The sequence below is a fragment of the Xiphophorus hellerii genome, chromosome 1, assembly GCF_003331165.1.
Source record: "Xiphophorus hellerii strain 12219 chromosome 1, Xiphophorus_hellerii-4.1, whole genome shotgun sequence".
NCBI lineage: Eukaryota > Metazoa > Chordata > Actinopteri > Cyprinodontiformes > Poeciliidae > Xiphophorus > Xiphophorus hellerii.
The window spans coordinates 23273893-23294963 of record NC_045672.1 but is presented as its reverse complement, the minus strand read 5'-3'; the positions used below and the strand labels follow the sequence as shown (position 1 = coordinate 23294963).

General features: G+C 38.8%; 1 protein-coding gene across 2 annotated transcripts; it reads right to left on the bottom strand.

The window, feature by feature from the left end:
- Positions 1-670: 670 nt before the first annotated feature.
- On the bottom strand, positions 671-20321 carry map3k12 (mitogen-activated protein kinase kinase kinase 12). Of its 2 annotated transcripts, none has more exons than XM_032575066.1 (14): positions 20031-20321; positions 15913-16442; positions 11542-11725; positions 11257-11448; positions 11016-11174; positions 10442-10600; positions 10158-10266; positions 9716-9825; positions 8055-8171; positions 7835-7969; positions 6604-7324; positions 5679-5746; positions 4918-5215; positions 671-3543 (listed from the first exon to the last, which is right to left on the bottom strand). In XM_032575066.1, the coding sequence occupies exons 2-14, from the start codon at positions 16379-16381 to the stop codon at positions 3385-3387; spliced, it is 2880 nt and encodes a 959-aa protein (XP_032430957.1). In that variant the 5' UTR covers positions 16382-16442; positions 20031-20321; the 3' UTR covers positions 671-3384. The 2 variants fall into 2 exon arrangements, with proteins under 2 accessions (XP_032430957.1, XP_032431037.1); XM_032575146.1 differs by having other exon boundaries at positions 15913-16397.
- Positions 20322-21071: the final 750 nt, after the last annotated feature.

The following is a 21071-nucleotide window of genomic DNA, read 5'->3' as shown; positions in this document are numbered from 1 at the left end:
CAGTCCTTTGTCATTCTTATACAGGTGCATTAGCAAATTGGAACATTTTAATTTCATTTTCAATTCAAATGTTTATAGATTTTATTAGTAAACATGCAAACAAACAGTCTGTATATGTTTAAGAAAGGAGAACTAATTAGGTTTTACAGTAGTTATGTAGTATTATGTAATACAACTTACTCAAAATGATCAAGTTGTGTGAAGCTTATACATGGTAACATTTCTGATTTTTGAAAACTTGGATTTTTTGAGGCAATGGAATTAGTTTGCTTACATTTTTAAAGCAAAGTCAATTTATTGCAATTTACAGTGCATGTTTTTCACTCTAAGAATTTGTGAATAAATATAGTTTAATATCAACATCATAGTAGTAATTTATTCCATGCTGTCTGAGGATTTAGGCCTACATTAAGCTAAAGAGAATTAGCCTGAGCACTGAACCCTGTGGTACTACACAACCCTGGAATGTGAATAGAATTATTTACATGAAGAAACTAGAATCTGTCAAACAATAAGAATAAAAGCAATAAATGCTAGAAAAGCATTTATTTTAATGATTCTGTAGAAAAGTTTCATTTTTTTAGACTAATTCTTGAAATGAATGCAGTTTTTAACAATTCTCATGTACTTTATATGTTTTTCTGAAGTGTAAAGAAAAGACATTGCAACATTTTGGACATGCTTAAAGTCATTGAAAATAATTTATTTCTCATTCAGCTGTCTCACGTGACACAGCAACAGAATAAACTGCAGCTATAACATGGCCCCTTCTTTTTAAAGTTCACACATTTGTTTTTGACCAATACATTATTTACTCTTGCTCATTATATTCTGCTTTTGATATAATTTCTATGGTACTGGTACAATGTGCAATGCTGTATAAAAACAAAATAGATACTTAAACCCAACGGATACTTAGTTTTCTAGAAACCACCATGGAGAAGTGCTCTATTATTTATTCAGCTTCTCCTGCAGTCACCTTAAAGGGTCAAAGGAAAGGTTGAGGTTTTTAAGAGGCCTGAAAACACCATGAAGTCCAAGGAGGCCTTTTGGTTCATTACAAAAAAAAGGATCCCCTCCTAATTTACACGTTGATTAATATTAAAATTCAACTGAGTACTATTGTGACCTCTTTTAATGCTTCTTTTGTGGAACATCAACATAAAGGGAAACTTTCAAACTTGGAAGTGTTTGTGCACCCTACCAAGGTGATAAGCCCTTTGCTAACCCTGTAGTTGCATGAAATAAAAAAAAAAGCCAAAATGTTCTATTGAACTTTGAGTAGCTCCAATAACAGTTCATTGGGTTCTTCATATATGAAGAACTGGCTGCACAGAATTTAATTTCAGTAACATGATCTAGTAAGGTCAAAAGTGGAAAACATATGGAGTTAGAAGCAGTGTATGTTTAATTATATTACAACTTTGCAGCTGCTTAAGACTAACTGAGGCTGTTCAACAGAACTAAACAACTTCAGTTAGCATTAGCAGCTAACAGTGTGAGTTATTAATGTTAGCGGCGAATTTTTACAAATGAGGCAAAATTGATAAAAGAAAAATCTTGCTTGATCAAAATTAATTTTTTTGTGATATTGGTCAACAAGGACAAAGTGCAGTGTGGAAAAGGTTTAAGTTCTTTAGTTTGTCTCACAGACTTTTGGGTCAGCAGGCCCAAAAGACTTTAGTTATCATTAGCAGCTAGCATAGTGTGCATTGTAATAAATATTAGCGCCAAGGTTTTACAGAAGATAAGAATTGGTGAAAATGAAAAAAGGCATTGCCTAAACAAATTGTCAGTTGTGACATAAGCAAGGACAAAGCGCTGTAATAAAAGGTTTAAATTTTTAGTTCATTAGGACAAAAGTACTTTAGTTAGAGTTAAGAAATGGTTCAGTTTGCATTGAAATAAACTTTAGAGCCAAATGTTTACAAGTAAAAATTGGCAAAACTTAAAAATATATGTTCTTCCTTCAACAAATCAGCTTTCGCTTGAGAATGTTATCAGCAAGGACAAAGTGCAAAATTAAAATGTTTACGTTCTTTAGTTCAGCAGACCCCTAAAAAACAAGAAAAATCACTTAGCATTAGCAGCTAGCACCGAGCGTGTTGCAAAATTAGTGCCAAATTTTACAAGTGAGAAAAGTTGGTGAAATTGAAATAAAAAATAATCAGTTTATCTTTATAAATGTGATGATGGTCACCAAGGACAAAGTGCAGTTGTAAGTAGGTTTAGGCCAGGTTCCTCAGTTCAGCAGGCCCAAAAAACCTAAGTCAGCATTAGCAGCTAGCACAGGTGCATTGGGATTAATAACTTTGAAGAACTGGAGGAAAAAGGAAGATATGTCTGCCCTTCCTAAAATGTTCTACAGCAATAAAATAAAATTATTTTTTTGGAATTTAGCACACTTTGAATCAGACTTGGGGAAATCAAAAGCACAAGATTCTGTGCAGACATTTTATGTTTCTAACGCCAAACAACGTCAAGTTGAAAATGGTAGAGGTGCATTTTGATTGAACCATAAAGTCTTCCTTTTTGTTGCTGATTTACTAAACCAATAAAAACCGTATGCGTGCCGTTAGTTTAAAACTCAGTAAGAGTTCAGAAATAATATGTCACCTACTGAATTCCCTGTTTAAGTGTTTTCATGATGGTTTCATTTGTTGTATTTTTTTTTTCTTTTGTGATGCTGACATTTATTAAACAAAAAGTAGATAACTAAAGTAAGACTTTCAGGATTAAAAAAGTGTAAACTTTCACAAAATAGAAAACAGATACATTCAAACCATAAATTATAAACATGTAGTCATGCATTTGTTCACAGGGCTGCATACAGTTTAATCTTACATTTTATCTTACATATAAAATAAAGTTAGACATTTCTTGTGGTTCTTACTGTATATTTACATTATTTCTCATTAGTATTTAATGCATTAGAGTGTGGAGAGTCATGGAAGATGCTCCCAGAGTGAAGGTTAAAGTGTTTTAAGGACTACTTTAAAGAGTGTAGTATCTTCTTGTGCATGCGTGCACATCTACTAATGGGTTTTTGCTGAACTGGCGTAGTGCCTAAGGTTAACGTGGTAACTATGTTTCCTAAAAACAACCCTACTTAATGTAAATGACATTTAACTGATGTCACAAGCTGCCAAAATACAGTATTTGATTATATTTGTCGTGTTTACGCCAAACGACCTATGTCATCTGATACAGGTTTACCAGCCAACAAACTTATGAGACACCATAAGCTACTTGTCATTGTCTGAGTGTTGTTGTAGGTGTGGTTCTTCATGGCAACAGTAATGTACTGCACTGACAGATTGGTGTGCGCCTGTGATGGTTGCTCATTGTAGGGTGGCCGGAGGTCTTTGTTTTGCATGTGGTGATCTATGGAGGATGTCCAGTATTGGGCATCTGTGGAGACCCTTGATAGGGTTGGGATGGCGACACCCATGCTCCGGCACTGGGAGGTCGACTGGGCTCTCCGCTGCCTGACTGGTCCAGCTCGGCGCTGTCACAGTCAGAATCATCACACAAGGCCCGGTTCTGAAGAGAAAAACAGTCACATGCAGGATATACATGGAAAATGATATTCGGTAATTTTGAGTTATTTTTTACAGTGGTGTGTGCACATTTTGGCTAATTCTAATTCGAATCTTCCCAAATTATATGCTATCTTGTCTGGATTACACATAATCCCAGTTTATACGGATTAATTTAGCAAATTTGTTGTTGGGAGGGAACAACAGAAGCTAATTGAAGTGAACAGCTTTATCTTTTCTCTCTGTGTAATAAGTGGAAACAAGTTTGATCTGAATGCAACTTGAAGCAAAATAGTGTCGCCTCATGCTGAATCACTGACTTCTGAATCCAGATTTTAAAGGTAACAGTGTCACATTGACTCATCCACTATGTTAAAATATTCTCCTGAGAGTAATTGCAAAAACTCTCTAGGTTGGTGGAGTAGATATTGTTGTTTGTATGCTGAAAATAAAATAAAAAAGCTCAATTACTTACTTAAGTTTAAAAAAGGAACTTGTAATAGAGCAAATAAACAGTCACTAATTTTACCTTGTAATCCCAGTTAAACCTACATAAAATTTATTGGAAAATTAATCAAGTCAAATCATTGCTGTTCTCTTCTGCTAAAATATATATCACGATGCAGTAATTCAAATATCACGTACCGCTACTTTCAAGTACATCTGTGCTACAGTAAAGTTTCCAGTTCAAGTTATTTCAATGTTAGAATCAGACTAAGTCATCTTAATGTGCAAAAGAAACAGACGTACATTTTGCTGCATTATGACCAGCTCAGGAGTTTTATTTGGTCCAATAAATAATATTCTTTCTCCTAAACCAAGCAAGTGTAAATCTGCTCATAGGTTCATGAATGTAGATGGGAGTTTTGATTGTGTATTTTGCAAACTGTTTTTTTTTTTTTGGCATTCTTTCTTATAAGATCTTTAAAGCATGGGACACTGCTTTATAACTTAATCTTGTTTTAAGCTTCTCCAAAACCTTCACCACAACCTGTCTGTTCACTAATGTTCTCTAAAAACCTGGAATACCTCGTCAGAAAAGATGGATTCAAAATATCTGCTATTTTTTTAGTTTTTGTAGTTGGTTGCACTGGATATTTTGTGAAGAATACATATATATAATTTACTCTTTTCAACATCTTTATATGTAAATTACTTGTGACTTTTTTTGTTGGTCTGTCATATAAAACAAAATAAAGTTTAGTTGTTTTTTTTTTGCTGTAACACAAAGTAACAGGTGCCAGTGAGATTCTTACATCTAATTTTAGCAACATCTAGTTTTTTTCTTTGTTTTTTTTAGTTAGTCGTGTATTTCTCTTTTCTCTTTTCTGAAAGAACAATAACTGACACATGCAAACCTCTGTGGAGTTTCCTTTACCTCATTAGGATTCTGCCCGGTGTCCAGCTGAGCTTTGCTCTGGCCCGGAGCGCCATCCCTCTCCGACAGGCCGTCAGACGCCTGTGCAGGATCGGTGTTGTCTGCCGGGATCTCTGACCCCTGGGAGAGGAGGTCATCGCTGCGGTCATCCAACCTGTCGTCCGTGTTCGTGCTGACGACGTCGGGCGTGCCGCTGTGAGAGTGGTCAGTGGTGTGGCCCTCCTCGCCGTCTGACACCGAGAGGTTTTCTGAGCTGAATGTGGAAACCGACTGGCACTTGGTGATGCTGGTCGGACGGCTAGAGAAACAAATAAAATAAAAAAAAATCCTAAGATTTAATAAATTCCTGTTTCTGAAAACCTAACAATATGACAATCTGTCTAAAGAAACATTACTAAATTGTTGTCTCTGGATAAAATGAGTACGTCCTGAAAAAATAATGTTGAACATCCTTTCGCGCTGATGTAATTTAGCAGTATAAAGTTTCTTTGATTTTATTGATAAAATAATATCCAGGCATACAACTATTTATTTTTTCGTGACCCTCTGGAGTCCAGAGGGCCTCATAAGAAGCTACGGCAGGTCGGATTTGGCCTACAGGCCTTGAGTTTGACACATGCTGAAAATGAATGAAACAAACAAATAAATAAATAAAAACCTGGGAAAATTATTCTTATTTCTATTAATAAATCTGTAACTTGTCAGAGATGGAGATTGGCTTGAGGGAATTTTCCAGTGACGAAGGACAGCAAGTTACTCACCGTCTCCGTGGCAACTCAACCTCACTGTCAACTTCACCCTCCTCCTCTTCGGATGACACCCCACGCCTCTGTAGGAAAAAATAGAAAAATGTACAAATCAGAAAACGCTCAGAAGGTATTCGGTGCTGTAAAAAATTAACAGCAATAATTTGGTTTAGCCTGTCATAGAGAACTAACTAAATATTTATCTTCCAATTTTATTTCCAAATTAAACATTTAGTTTTCAAACTAAATATTGAGGTTGCTAGCTAAATATTAACCTAGTCACTAACAGTTCCAAATTGTATATTTATTTGATAACTAAATATTTAGTTTGCAAACTAAATATTTAGCTCCAAATTAAATAGTGTAACTCTGACATTTATGAATGTATAAACATGATGAAAACATGACTTTGAAATTTGAACACCAAATTTTTTTTTAATGAAATTATTAGGCCTGTGACAATAACAAATGTTTCTGGATGATAAATTGTCCCAGAAGTTATTGCGATAAATGATAATATTGTTGTTTTGAGATACTTTTCAAGAAACATAATGGTGATGATGTAATAATAATGCAAGAACACATTCTCAAAGGTCAATAAACTTTAAATTCTAATGAATATTTGACTTTGGCACTGGAAGAGATTCTAAATATTCAAAATAAATACACAAAACAACAGAAACAACAAATAAAATCAATTATGAAGTCAAAATAGTCTGTCAAAGAAAGGACTGAAGTCTTTTTTCATCCTACTTTTGGTGGAAAGAGAAAAATGATAAATAATGCAAATAGAAATTATTGAGTTTGTCTTAATTTATCATGGGACTAATTTATTTATTGCTTATTGTGACCTAGAAATTATTGCTGTTTATTTTTACTTCACAAACAGCATCCCATAAGAGGCCTGTTGAGGAACCTGAGCATTTAGTCAGACCTCTACCTGCTTGCGTGTGATAGCTGCCCTGTACAAAATGGCTGAAGGTGTCAGGTGCTGAGTCCCGATCCCCCCGGAAGCCCCTCGAGGTATCCTCACGGCGCTGGCTCCTTCATCCTTGTCGTCGCCGTCATGAGGAAGACGAGGAGATCCCAGTGATCCTCTTCCAGCTGCCCCTCTCCCACATGGTGAATCTGGGCTGCTGGAGAACGGGAACGAGGCGGCGTCCTCGCTTGGAGTGTCGCTGCGTGGAGGCGTTTCTGTGAGGTCATCCAGACCCCCAACCCCGCCCTCTGATCCCCCTAACCCAGCCGAGGCGCTGAGGCTGCCCCCTCTCTCTAGTCCGCTGGCTGAGGGCTCCCTTTTCCTCTGGCCCTCTGCCTCCAGCGTGGTGCAGATGAGGTCTGGGCTGGAGGAGGACAGCTGCCTGTGCTGCTGCTCGTGGCTGAGACCCCGCAGGGCCGCCGCCGGCTCCAGGAGCTGCTTGGAGTTATTGGTGGTGGCGTTGTTAGCCTGCGCTGACGTCTCCCTGTTGGAGGACGACTGGTTTGCTTTGAGACCAGCTAGGTCCCCGCTGCTGCCCTTACCGGGCTTGCGATGGCGGGTTTTTACTCTCCGACACCGGCTGGGAGAAGTGGAGCTCCTGTTGGGGCAGGCGGGGATCGTGACTTGCATCACAGAGGAATCCATTTTGGGAAGGATTACCTCAGACTTCAGGATGTCTGGCCTAAAAAGGGGAAAGAGAATCGTCAGCAGTTTCCCTCTTTCAGCCACATGAATATTTATTCTTTTCAAAATAGGGCTGGACGATATGGCTGGAAAGTATCATGATATAAGCATTTCATATCAGTCGATATCGATTACTATTGATTAGTTTTTTAGATGAATCTCAGAAATTTTCTAGAAAAAAAATTCTGTTTGAAAAGTCAAAAATTTGCTAGAAAAAAAGGAAATTTTGAGGTTAATACCAGAATTTTTCTAGCAAAAATAAAAAAAAATTGCTCGAAGAAACTTCTTCAAATTATCACATCATTCCTGGTTCTGCCTACATCCCCCAGAATGCTTTGCGGTTCTGGACCTGAATCTGAATTACTGAAACTTTTATCAGTCGTATTATCTATTGACAATGATCATGTGTCTATTGTGATATACAGTATATTGTTATTGATTTATTGTCCAGCCCTATTTCAGAATTACCCTGTTGTCAAATGCAGGCAGGAGCAGAGAAACTTCGTACCTCTTTCCGGAGGGCAGTTTCTGTGGGACGTTTCTTTTTTTGATGAGCTTGTCCATGGAGTTGGAAGAGCTGCTCTGTCTTGAGCTGTGGTGCTTGAACAAACCCGGATACTTTTTATCCAAAGACTGCTCTCTCCTGAAAGGAAATGATCAATTCAAACCAAAATACCCGAGGCATATTATTTTTTAACATCACTGGTATTTAAACAATTAATTTATACCTTTGCAATTCTTTCTCTTTAAGCTCCAGCTGCAGCATCACAGCACTGAGCTCCATGTAAAGGTTATTGGCCCTCTCTAGTTTCCTCTCATAGTGTTCACGAATGTCCAAAGCATGCCTGAAAAAAAGAAAGAAGTGGTTCTTGTCATTGTGAATCTACATGAAAGAATCCAGACCCTCTTCAACAGACGTGCACTCAAGGCACTTACACCATCTGCAGGGACAGACAAAGGAAGGGCATCAAAAAGTGGGATCGGAGGAAAATGGCTTCATGCAAAAAATATCCACTCCCTTGATTTTTTTTTTTTCACAACTTGTCAAGTTACAATCCTAAAATGCATTTTATTTTTTTTTACAAATAAAAATCTAAAAAAGGGGAACATGTTTTTTTTAAATCAGGTCCTCAGGAAAATTATTTTTTAGACAATTTTTTCAATAAAACATATTAAATGAATACTTATTGCAGGTAATGTAATACAAATGTATGTTAGAACAGCACTTCCATTAATAATTTGTTTTGACAGTAAAGTCACTACCTCCAAAAGGCTGAGTGAGCTCAGCAGATAGAAAATGACTTTAGAACAACAAAGCTTTCTACAAGAAAAGCTCTTCTTCTTCTTTTTCTTCTTCTTCACAACTTTGTTCATTAATATTGTCTAACAAACATCTGAGACTTTCACAAAACAGCTGGAATGATACTGAGATTAAATTGCACACAGGTGGATGCTATTTATTAAGTGAGGTACTTGTTCAGATGTCTGATTGCTCTTGATTTTGTACCTCAAAGGTACAATAATAAAGAGAGATGGATTCAAGTGCATAATTCACTTTTTTGATTGTTTAAAAAAAGAAATAAAAACATATTTCCGTTTTTCTTTCACTTTAGGGCTGAAACAATTAATCGGATTAATTGTGATGAATCGATTATTGAAATAATCATCAACTAATTTAGTAATCAATGAATCATTAACTAGAGTATGTAGACTAAAAAAAAGGTAATTTGCTGAAAGAAATAACATACTCAGAGCAGTAATGTTGGAGTAAAAATAAAAAAATAAATAAACTTTGTCTGTAAATATGTTCTATCCAGAACTCCTTCAGTGCCATAGCTTTAGTTTCACCTGATTCAAATTCTTTTAAAAAATCAAATAAAATCTCCTATTAAACACCTTCTGTGTTATTAATCAGTTAATCCAAAAAATAATTAAGAGATTAGCCCAACTCTGCATTGATGTTTAGTCACGCAGAAAGGACTGAGCTTTTCACATGTTGAGGTTTGATGCATTTTTAGATGCAGATGGAAAAGAATGCTTTGTTACTGCATTTTAGGCAATAAAGTGTATATTTTCTTATTTAATAAAGAAATTGATTAGAATTTTGATGCAGTTCTAATACTTCATAAAAAAAGGTTTAAGTGGTTAAATTATTTCTTTTTCATCTGATTAATCGTCAGAATAATCAAATTACTAAAATAATAATTCGTTGCAGGTCTACTTTATAACCATGCACTACCTTCAGGTTAACTATCCTGTAAGTCTGAAGTTTGCATGCATAATGTAACAAAGGGTGAAAAAGTTCACAGGACTGTACACTTACGTATATATTTTGGCAGAGTGTGAGCTCTTAAGATAAAATCTATGAATATACATGAGACAAACAAACCTGAGCTCCTCCCTGCGGCGGTTAATCAGTTCCTCGTCGAGCCGATGAAGACAAGTGCCCTCGGATTTAATCTTCTCAAAGTGCTGTTTCACCTCCTCTCTCCATTCAGCCTGATGAGAGCACATTTCTGTTCACCAACTCTGCACAGCTCACACTGCCTCTCTTGTGTGGCATTTCATTTAACTGATTACTTTGTGAGCCTGTGTGTGTGTGTGTGTGTGTGTGTGTCTGCTTGTGTACATCAATATACAGTGGTATGTACAAATTATTGAGTATTTGCAGTCGACCAAAACAATAAACTGTTCAATTGAAACATTAAAAGCCCAAAATTGATATGACATACATCCTTATAATCAGTCTGAGTAAACTTTTGTCTGGAGAAGTACATGAATGCATACTAAAATCAATAAAAAGCAGATAATAAAAATGAAAGCAGCCATACCTGAGACTTAAAGTATGTTTCCTGTGGGGTGGAGAGTACATCAGCTGAGGCTATATCCAGATGAAGGAGGATCTGTCGGAAAGAGGGCCTATTTCTGGGCTTACAGGTCCTGCATACCCAAAACAGGAAACACAGCTGTGTACACGGCCTATGCACAGTAAAATCAATAAAGTCCTCAAAACTGCACACTAACACCTCCCTGTGCAGCCACTCTCAGAGACTGGCTCCACAGCCCTCATCATTAAAATCATCTGCACTGCTATTCATATCCAGGCTGTGCTCACCAGCACTGTCTGAGGAGGATCTTGAAGCCGTCAGGGCAGCTCTCAGGGACAGGCAGCTGCAGGCTGTTGTTTCCCACGCCCCAGATGATGGCAGAAGAGTCGACATCTTTGTAGGGAATCTCCCCAGTTAGCATCTCCCAAAGCACCACTCCAAAGGACCTTTAAGGTGAACCGAGATATAGGTGTTGTCACAGAAAGCACAAGACAGTTTAGGTAGCGAGAGTTAAAAAATCAAGCTTGTCTGCCTTCTGCCTGTGGACCTGCTGTCATCTACACAAATACTCTGCTCCATCAGAACCACCCAATCAATGCTCATGTACATGCTGCTCGCACCCTCCGTCTTACTCTCTGCTATGCTACAGCAGAGTCTGCCATGGTTGCTCAGGCTAGTTAGCATGGCCACCGATGAAACAATTTTCCTTTCTCCACCATTAGTATATTGAGCAGCATGTACACAAGCTTTACTGACATCACTAAGGTCCTCCTCCTGGCTCCTGGCCCTAACTACAGCGTTACATTGCTGCACTAAATAATAATAATAAAAAAGAACAAGTAAAAAGTTCACCATTCGTACCAAATATCCACTTTTTCTGACACTGGTTCGTTCCGAATGACTTCAGGAGCCATCCAGGCTACAGTGCCGGCAAATGACATCTTGGTGCTCTTGTCACTGAGCTCCTTCGAGGTGCCAAAGTCAGAAATCTTCACCATGTCATCATGTGTGATCAGCATGCTGAAAAAGACATGAAATCAATAAGTTGTGAAACGTTCTCCCGAAAAGACATTTTCTTCAGACTGATGGATCCCAGTCTTACTTTGGAGATTTGAGGTCTCGGTGGATGATTTTGTGGAGGTGTAAGTAGTTCATGCCGCCTGCGATGCCCATGGACCAGTCAACCAGGAGGGAGGGGGTGATTTTACGGCCTGCTCTCAGCACCTCATACAGCTGGCCTTGAGCGCAGTACTCCATCAGGATACAATAACACGGAGCCTGGGTGCACACACCTCTGGAAGAAAGAAGGTCATTCAGACAGTAAAGAAAAGGGAAGAACAATCAGGGGGAGATGACTGAAAGGTTGTCACAGCGACAGCTTCCTCACTTGAAAGTGATGATATTTGGGTGCTTGAGTTTGCGCAGGTGTTTGATCTCGGTCTCTTTGATGTCCCGCACTTTCTTTACAGCCACTTCTTCTCCGTGCAGCTTCCCAAGGAAGACGGCCCCCTGTGCCCCACTGCCCACCCACTGCAGGTCAGAAATTTCCTCAAAAGGAATCTCCCAGGACTCTAAACACCAACCAGCGAAAAAGCAAACTCAGTATTAAACATGAAACTGTATAATGCTCTACAGAATATCGGTATTTGGAAGCATTTTTGTGGTAATTACTGGTAGTTCATTAGAAAATAAGTCATACAACTAGAGTTTTTTCAGATTTTATCACTATACACCCTCAAATCTAATCACATTTTATTGGTAATTTATGTAACAGATCAATGCAAAATTGCCAAGACTTACGAGGTTCAAGGTGTAACATTATTTTGAAAATAATGTGTCTTTAACCTCCTTTTTTCTGTTATTGCTAAATAAATTGCAGTGCATCTTAAGGTTATTTTAATTATATTAAATCCCAATAAATGCACCTATTCTGTCAGTAGTTTGTTAGAGAGCATTAGTAAACAAATAGTATCCTGAAGACCATTGAAACCACTAGATAAGTGATCCACAAATTTAAAACGTATGGCAAGCAGAGCTCATGGTGACTCTGGAAGAGATGCAGAGAATCTGTTGAGAGGACAAGGATTATTTATCCACTCAAAAAAATATGGGCTTTATCAGAGAGTGGTTAAAAGAAAGTCATTTTAAAAAGAAAAATACATAAAATGCTCCACTTACAAGAAGTTCCATATAAATCACGTGGGAACAGATCAGATAATACCTAAATTGAGGTGTCTGGTTTACATGCAAAACACTTAACTATATGAAATTAACACAGGAGATCGCCCTTAACACACCATCCCCATGGTGACACACGGTGTGATCATGCTGCATCACATCAAACATACAGCAAGAGCTACAATGAAGTGGTTTACATCAAGACATATTCACGTGTCAGAATGACTTAGTCGATGTCCAGATTGAAATTCAACTGAGAATTTGTGCTTTGCAAAGTACATTTGTACATTTGGCTCCACCAGATGTACAAATCTGGTGGAGCCAAAACCTAAAAGGCTGCAGCTGTGACTACAGTGAAAGGTGCTTATGTAAGATAATGGCTCAGGCTGGCTCTATATGTACAGTACCTCATTATTTTTGGGAGTTTTTCTTTTTTTAGAAAATTTTGAAAACCGCACGTCATGTTCCTCTCACTTTACAATAATGTACTTCCTGTCTGATACAATCCCAGTAAGCTACAGTAAAAATGGAAGCAAATTGAGAAAATGTGAAAAGGGATCTGAACCCTTTTGCAAAGCACTGACAGATAAGATAAGCTTGCCAGCATGTAGAAAGTGGAGGGTGTTAGCAAATACCAGGCCTGTGTTTGTACCTAAATGGCTCAGAAGGACAATCACCATCACAAGATTCAACTTCAATGGTCAAACAGGAGGCTCATCAGCACTTTATCGAGCAAACCATTGCATTCGCGTCCATAGATAAGAAAAACACAGAGGAAAGAAACTCAACAATTCACTCATAGTTTAATCTGTCTGTCATCTGTCAAACTGACATTGCCTAAATGGCTGTGAAGGCTTGGTCGCTAAAGACAGACAAGCCTGGGAGAGTAAAAGAGACACACAAATCAATTCTTCATGATGTCCACTGAAGGGTTGAGATCTCTTGAGAGCAGCAGCTGTGGAGGTTGATGATGCACAGGACGCCCTCCCCCAACCCCATCCGTTTCCCTCTCTCCACCTGACCAGCTGTGACGTTCACTGAACTGGGCTGATGGAAAACACAGACACGCTGCCAGATGGACGAGGTAACATTCAGTAAGCACCGAAAGTAATGAGTAATGTTAGTTTTCTAATACAATGAATATAATAAAGTGGTGTTCTAATTATAGCTTCATATTCAGTGGCTTGGATTTATCTTCTTCTGCCACATTTTGCTTCAGGGCTTCAGACGTTTTGCAATACAATAATACAGTAACAGCAGTGGTAAATTTTAAAAATATATCAAATACTTGAATGTAAAAACAGTAACTAGTCTTGTTGCTTAATTTAATTGTGTGAGTTCCAGCTCAATTAAATGACAACTGCTAACAATCTTTATGTTCATCTACAGAGGTGGAGATTTAAATTGTGTACTTTATTTATTCCTTCTACACATTACATGTTCAATTTCAGAGTGAAGAATAGTGCACACGAATACATCAAATTTGGACTTTATTGAGTTTTATGCCACATTTTTAAGGTCTAGTAAATCATATGCAAATCAGATCGGTTAAAAAATCCTACCTAAGAGCTTTGAAACGATATTTGATACCTTAGAGATTTCTTCTGTTTTTACTTTAGGTCATAATTTAATATTTCATATAATCAAATAAATTTTTATACCAGACAAATATGACTGAATTAAATGTAAAAAGCCCTTTTCAAATCATGGCTTAATTTATTAAGGAGGGGAAAAAAGTCAGTATAGAGCAGTAATTGCTCCCTAAACTTAATGACGGTTAATAGTTTCTGATAACCATCAGGGAGTCGTTTACGTCGCTGGCGAGGAACTCTGGCCTCCGCTTCAACTGTTTTTTATGCATGAATGGCTGCTTAAAGTAATGGGTCCAGACTTTGAGTAGGTCATACATTTCTGAGCCAAAGGGCGGTGGATTTGCTTTGGATCATCGTGTTGTTGCAGAACCTATAATTATAAAGTCACCAACTGACAGACAGACTTCATGATTTACAGCTAAAGAGTAAAATTCATCATTTCATAGCGAGTTGTCCTGGTCCTGGAGTAGTATAGTAGCCCCAGAGCATCACACTGCCTCTGCCCTATTTGACTGTCAGTATAATGATCTTTGTCTGAAATGTTTTAAGTTTGGAAACAATTTTCACTTTTTCTAATTCAGTCCGGCACAATTCAGATTTTTTGTTGTAAATGTAACCAGTTTGGAACTCTCCTATGGACGATATTTTTTCCCCTTTTCTTTCTAGATGTTAGTACGAACTCTGCCCTTAACTGAAAAAACACCTGCAGTGTTTTAGATGTTGTCTGGGTTCTTTCTGATCTCCTAGATGAGTCATTCATGAGTTATTTTGGTAGGCCAGCCACACCTGGGAAGGTTCACTGCTGGTCCATATTTTCTCCATGTGAGGATAATGACTCTCACTGTGGTTCGCTGAAGTGCCAAAGTCTTAAAAATGACTTTGTAGATCTTTTTTCACTGATAGATATCAGTTTGCTGTTGAATTATTTAAGGTAGAGCTGCTTGATTGTGACAGATTTGTCCTATTTTAAGGATTTCTTATATTTTTAGATCTGGCAGCAATCAGGTTTGTGTGGAGAGAGCGAAATTGAACTGAAGAATTTGAACAATCGCAGTTAATTCATGAAAACAAAAAAATTCATGCCACTTTTTGACTGTTTGTAGGATCTCAACAAGAGTTAGGCTTGAACAGAAGTTTTTTCCTGAATTCCTTCACAATATTGAGTTTCGGTGTTTTCTTATGTGAAGGCTCTCCTTTTGCTAATTTGAAATGTCGTTAAACTCTAAAGTAATCCGGAATCAGTCAGTAATTTAGGTATTGGCTAATGTGTTTAACCTTGACCTATCTTTTCATTCATTTGAATGATTATGCGTTTATAAAAGAATGTAAAACCAGCACCAGTCATGGAAGCATTTTGTCTAAATGTATATTTTTCCTACATTCTCCCTCGCTGTAGACCACTTCCTGCTTTTGGAGCGATCTCCGGTCCTCTTAGCATTCACACATTCAAATTGTCCCAGAGTGAAACTCAGTTGAAGTTTTTAGGCAGACCAGAGTTTGCTTTTTTGGTCTGTATCAGAGTTCGATTGCACATTCATGCCCCGCTCTTTCCAGGCAAACAAAATGCCTACGTTGATTAAAGCGGACTATCAAGGGCTGGTGTGAATGCACCCTTAGATTTTTTTGTTTTTGTTTGTTTTTACTTAGCTAAATAAATCTCATATGGATTAACAATAAATTTTGTGTTTGATTACCCTAATTTTCAGGGCCAAATGATTTATCTATTAGTCCTTCCACTTTGGTTGATATGTAATCATTTTAGAGATTATGGAAAATATGTCTACTCCTAAGAAATATACAGTATATTTAAATTAGCCATGTCCAAAGGCAAGAAAATTATTCAGACTTCAGATTGATCTTTGGATAATGAGAGTTATTGATATAGTTTGTTGTAGCTTCCTCATCCTACAGCTGAATTTAATGCACAGCACAATAAAATAAAGTCTAATAACAAACAAGGAGGCTGACAGAGAACAAGGGAGTCGTACCTTCCTGGTTATGTTTGTGTTCAGTGGAGTAGGCTTTTCCAATCATGGTCCAGACTGGTTTCAGGCAGCCAAATAGTCCCTCCAAAAATCCTCCACTGCCTGACTGGAGCCTATTGTTCTCCGACTGGCTCCGAACAGCTCCAGCCTCCGGACTGTGGCCCGCCTCGGCCCCGCCGCTGCCGCCACACTGGCAGGCCTCATGTTCATGGAGTTTTAGCACGCTGTTGTCGAAGTGGGCTGTGCATCCATCGCTGGGGCTCGGGCTGCTGCCACCTGGCGCCCCGTGCACGGTGGGTTCAATGGACAGTACGTTACGAAGCACACACTGTGTGGGGGTCAGGTCCGTTTCGGGGGTGCAGGCAGGGGTGTCTCCATCGAGTCTCCGATAGGGGGGTTCTGAGATCGGGGTGCTGAAGCCTGACAGGGAAGGGGAAGGGGCGCGGGGCTCATGGATACAGGTCCCACTCATCAGGGGTTTCCCCACACTGCAGGTTAGGGAGGATGGAGGAGCAAGAGGTGAGAAAAAAAGCCTAGAGGGGAAAAACAAATACATCAGAATGTGCTTTATGGCTTATCTAGTTGTTCCCTCCAGAAATATACTGTTCAAGATTACAATATCTATCCACTAGATGTTTTTTTTTTAACCCACTGACAAATAACACTACTAGATAATGAAGTATGGATTTCCACTGCAGGATTTCATGAAGAATATGCTTTTTCTTAAAAAGTGCATTGAAAGAAAAAACAGCTCCTTCTGCTTGGTGTGTATTTGTCTTGCTGACATCACAAGAAGCACAAAATCTGAGCTTTTCAGCTGGCATGGTAAACATTTTGGCAGACAAACGACTTTTCACAGATTCTGAAATAGATTGTCCCGTATTTAAGTTTTGCTTTAGTTGCAAGAGGTTCAACCTTACATGTTTGTGGCAGAATTTGACACTGATAACTCCCAATTCCCACGTTGAAATCACAATAAAGTAAACTGTCTTCAAGACTAACTGGTACAAATCTGTTGTTTAGCTTATCTATTTGGTATTAACCCCTCAACATGATCCCCTAAAAGATTACATTGTATGTGTTGAAATGTGGACAAAACATGAAATATGATTAAATAGGAAAGCAAAACCTCTACTCTCAGTGTACTTCTTTGAATAATTTCAGTACAGGTTCTATGGGCTAAATAAATCAGAATTTCAACCTGTTTTTCTTTGCTAATTTAAAGATGATTGGTTAACTTTAACTAGCAATACAACAGACTTAAATTAACATCCAGTGTTTGAAATAAAAAGTCTGAGGCAGTTCTCAAGAAAATACTGTTTGGACTTGAAAAGCGTCTTAATTAACCATATAAAGTATGTTTTTTGTTAACAACATGGAATGAAACAACTGCTAGAGCTCCACTGACAATGACTTCTGTCCTACTCCTGTCGGATTCTCTCTGCAAACACGCATATTTCACTATTTCCAAATATTTTCCAACAAAAAAACATAAATTACAAATAAAAAAAAAATATCCATTGCATTGCACCTTGTGATGTAATGTGGAAGCTTGTTAGTGGAAAGGTAAATGAAATTTTGACAAAACAAACATTTACAACTAAATTAAAAAACAAAACAGAAAAATCTGGGCATCCCATCACGTTACACAAGTGAGACACTACATATAAAGTAACTTACAAAGCTGTCCGGTGCTGAATTGACTGCCTTTACCACTACACATATCTGTTGAAGCTGACACTAACTTTTCTTCCTGAAAACATTAAATTATTGACCTGAGCACAACCAAATTTTGACAGAATAAACAAAACATGTGGCCAGGTTTATGAATGAAACACATCTGAATTGTTAATATTTAGCAGTAAATTTGCAGAATGAGGAATTTCACTAAAATGTGGGAAAACAACAAGAAAAACTAAATGTTTGTAATCAGAAAAGCTCTTATTAGTTGCCTCTGGTGAGATGTCACTATGCGCATGTGCATATAGAAATTTATTTTTTAGAATGTTTGTTTTAAATTGAACTACAAAGAATATAGCTAAACATATACAAAACATCCATGAAATGATAATGTAAAGGTAACAAACTATATCTAAAGTGAGTTATTGAGATGTTGAAGTGACCAGAGCTGCAAAAAACTGGAATCCTCACTATGAGTCTCTTGTAAAATTTCACTGACTTTACTTCCCTAAATCATTCACCATAAAAAAAAGTATTTACAACTGTTTAACTTTTCACATTTTGTCAGATCATAACCTCAATGTTCTGTGTATTGGGCTGCAAGAAGGTCCTGGGTTCGATTCCCGGCCCGGGGTCTTTCTGCACGGAGTTTGTATGTTCTCCCTGTGCATGCGTGGGTTCTCTCTGGGTTCTCCGGCTTCCTCCCACAGTCCACAAACATGACTGTTAGGTTAATTGGTCTCTCTAAATTCTCCCTAGGTGTGTGTGCATGGTTGCTTGTCCTGTCTGTTTCTGTGTTGCCCTGCGACAGACTGGCGACCTGTCTAGGGTGTACCCCGCCTCTCGCCCGAAACAAAACATTAGCTGGAGATAGGCACCAGCACCTCCTGACCCACAAAATAAAGTGTGTAATTGTGAAGGAAGAAAATGGGTGGTGTGTAAATCCATCATCCGAAAATGGAGACTGGGTTGGCAACTGCAAGCCAACCCAGACACGACCATCTACTAAAACAAGCTCCCATAGGGCTCATGGTAACTCTGAAGGAGCTGGAGAGATCCATAGCTCAGGGTGGAGAATCTACTGAATACCTATTGATTGCGTCTTTATGAAAGAGTGGCAGGTTGCTTTTAAAAATGCCGTAAGAAGTTGTGTTTGCCATTAGTCCTGTAAGAAACACAGTCAACATGGAAAAAGTGACTCTGGTTCAATGAGATAGTGTAACTTTTTGGCAAACATACAAATGTAGTGTATGTAGGCGTGCGTGTGGGGGTGTGTGTGCGTGTGTGTGGGGTGTGTGTGTGTGTTATTGAAAAGAAAGAGTCTGAAAACACCATTACCTTGTAGAAACAAGGTGTTGGTAGCATCATGCTGTGTGATGCAACAGACAATGACCCAATTCATACAGCTGGAGCTGAAACTGAACAGTTCAGATGTGTTAGAAAGGGTCGAGTCCAGACTTAAATTCATTTTGGAAGCTGTGGCAAAACAAAAAACAAAAAAACCCAAAACGGTCCATTGCATCAAATCCACATAAAACCATTAAAGTGTGTGGTTGTAGCATGGAAAAACACGTGAAATGTTTTAAAGGCATAGTCACTTCTTCAAGGCAATGTAGCGAATCCTCATGTCTGTCTGTGAATGGGAAACCAGGACGGCCCAGAGGAGTCATCGCCAGAGGAAATGGGCTTTATGAATGAACCCACCAGTGGACGTGAAGGTTCTTACACTCTTCAACACACCTGCTGGTCCCCTCCCCTTTCAAACTGCATCAATGTGTGACAGCCACGACCAAGAGCAATGCACCCCAGTGAAGACCCATTGTGTGCGCTGGAGAATTGCATAACCACCACGGTGCGTATGTATGAGCCGTGCATTGGCGGGGAAAGGCATGTGTGAGAGCGAAAGCACATGTAGCAGAAAGCACATACCGTCCACCAGCTCGGCGCCTTGTGCTGCACCACTGCATGAGAGTGAAATGAGAACGCGAAAACAAATGTGTCGGGTAATAAACATCCAACGGGCCTGTGCGAGGCAGGAGTACACGCGCACCCACACGCGCACGCACGCACTCACGCAGGAAGATCAATCTTTAAATAACCGAGGATGTGATGATGACACTCAACAGCATCATAGCCGACGTGCATGAATTGCGAGCCTACTATGGTCCATGCCAAGTGAGACTGCCGCAGCGACTGTATACGCGGACCCAGCGTTGGCACCAACACTCTCCATATATTTCGCAATGTGCGCTTTCTGTGTGCACAAGTATGATGTTTGTAGCCCTCATCGACGATCATTCGCTTCTTGGAGGCATCAGTTCTGTTGGTGCAGTGTGAGCGGCGTGAAGCCACCGCACCGCTTAAAACCTGCTTAAACCGTCCCCGTGATGCCGACTACTCATTCAATCGGCATTTAACCGGATGGCATGACATTCCCATACCTTTCTTGCCTTGGTTGATGTCGCGTTGTCAAGTGAGAGGGTGGGCTCGGCTTTGTATTTGTCCGCCTCAGTGAGCTGGTTGTTGTTTTCCTCCGTTCCAGGCAAGCCTCTCCGGTTCCCAGCGACTATTTTCCACGAGTTGTTCCACGTTACTGGGATGGATCCCAGCGGGTAAACGGTGTTATCAATAACCGGGGACCCATGCAACGTGAGGCGCGCTGGGTTTTTTAGAGGGGAGGCGGGAGTGGGGAGGGAGCTGTCTCTTTCCCAGTGCTGAATTGACGTCACGGAAGTTAGAGCTGCGCCACAAGGGGGCGTCGGGAGCCAAAACACAGAAGACTATACAGGGATTTATTTTTCTTTTATTTCAACCGCAAAATGTGACAAATAGTCAGCCTTCCCTCCATTGATTTTTATCCTTGAGCTTCAGCTGATGGTTTGAGGTTAGGAGCATGCGCACTGACGCGGCTGCCGCTTTTGCAGCTGCTGATGTGCCATCCAGCAAGACAACACTTTAAACTCCCTGCCGGCCACAGAGATGCTGGTGCTCCACCAACTATAGTTTCTGCCTCCATCGATGAAGAAGAAAACTGCATCATTAGCTCCATGTAAATAAGATGGACAAATACTTGAGATGTGGATAACCTTATGACCCTTTACAATGTCACAACAAAATAATAATAATAATAATAATAATAATAATAATAATAATAATAATAATAATAATAATAATAATAATAATAATCTATAAAAGAAGACAGTGATTCGACTCAAAAACATTTTACATGAAGAATTCAACAAAAACAAAAATAAAAGAAAGAAAGCTAAAAACAAAACTACACGCACCCAGCAAAATATAATTATAAAAATCAAAAAGTAAAAAAATTGATTAGATTTAAAAAAAAAAAAAAAAAAAAAGATTAGATTAGGTTATTGATCATACCAAGAAACAAAAAATAAATTCTACAAACTACCCACACTACACTACCCACAACAGAAAACAGCTAAACAGGGACAAAAATAAGAAAGTAGATGTGATGT

What these genes read in the sequence shown, in the direction of transcription:
- map3k12 (XM_032575066.1), bottom strand. Translation starts at nt 16,381, where the DNA reads ATGAGTGGGACCTGTATCCATGAGCCCCGCGCCCCTTCCCCTTCCCTG. An exon ending in CGAGACCTCAAATCTCCAAA is followed by an intron (nt 11,175 to 11,256) that starts GTAAGACTGGGA and finishes TGTCTTTTTCAG; the next exon opens with CATGCTGATCACACATGATG. An exon ending in GTTGAGTTGCCACGGAGACG is followed by an intron (nt 5,216 to 5,678) that starts GTGAGTAACTTG and finishes TTGTTTCTCTAG; the next exon opens with CCGTCCGACCAGCATCACCA.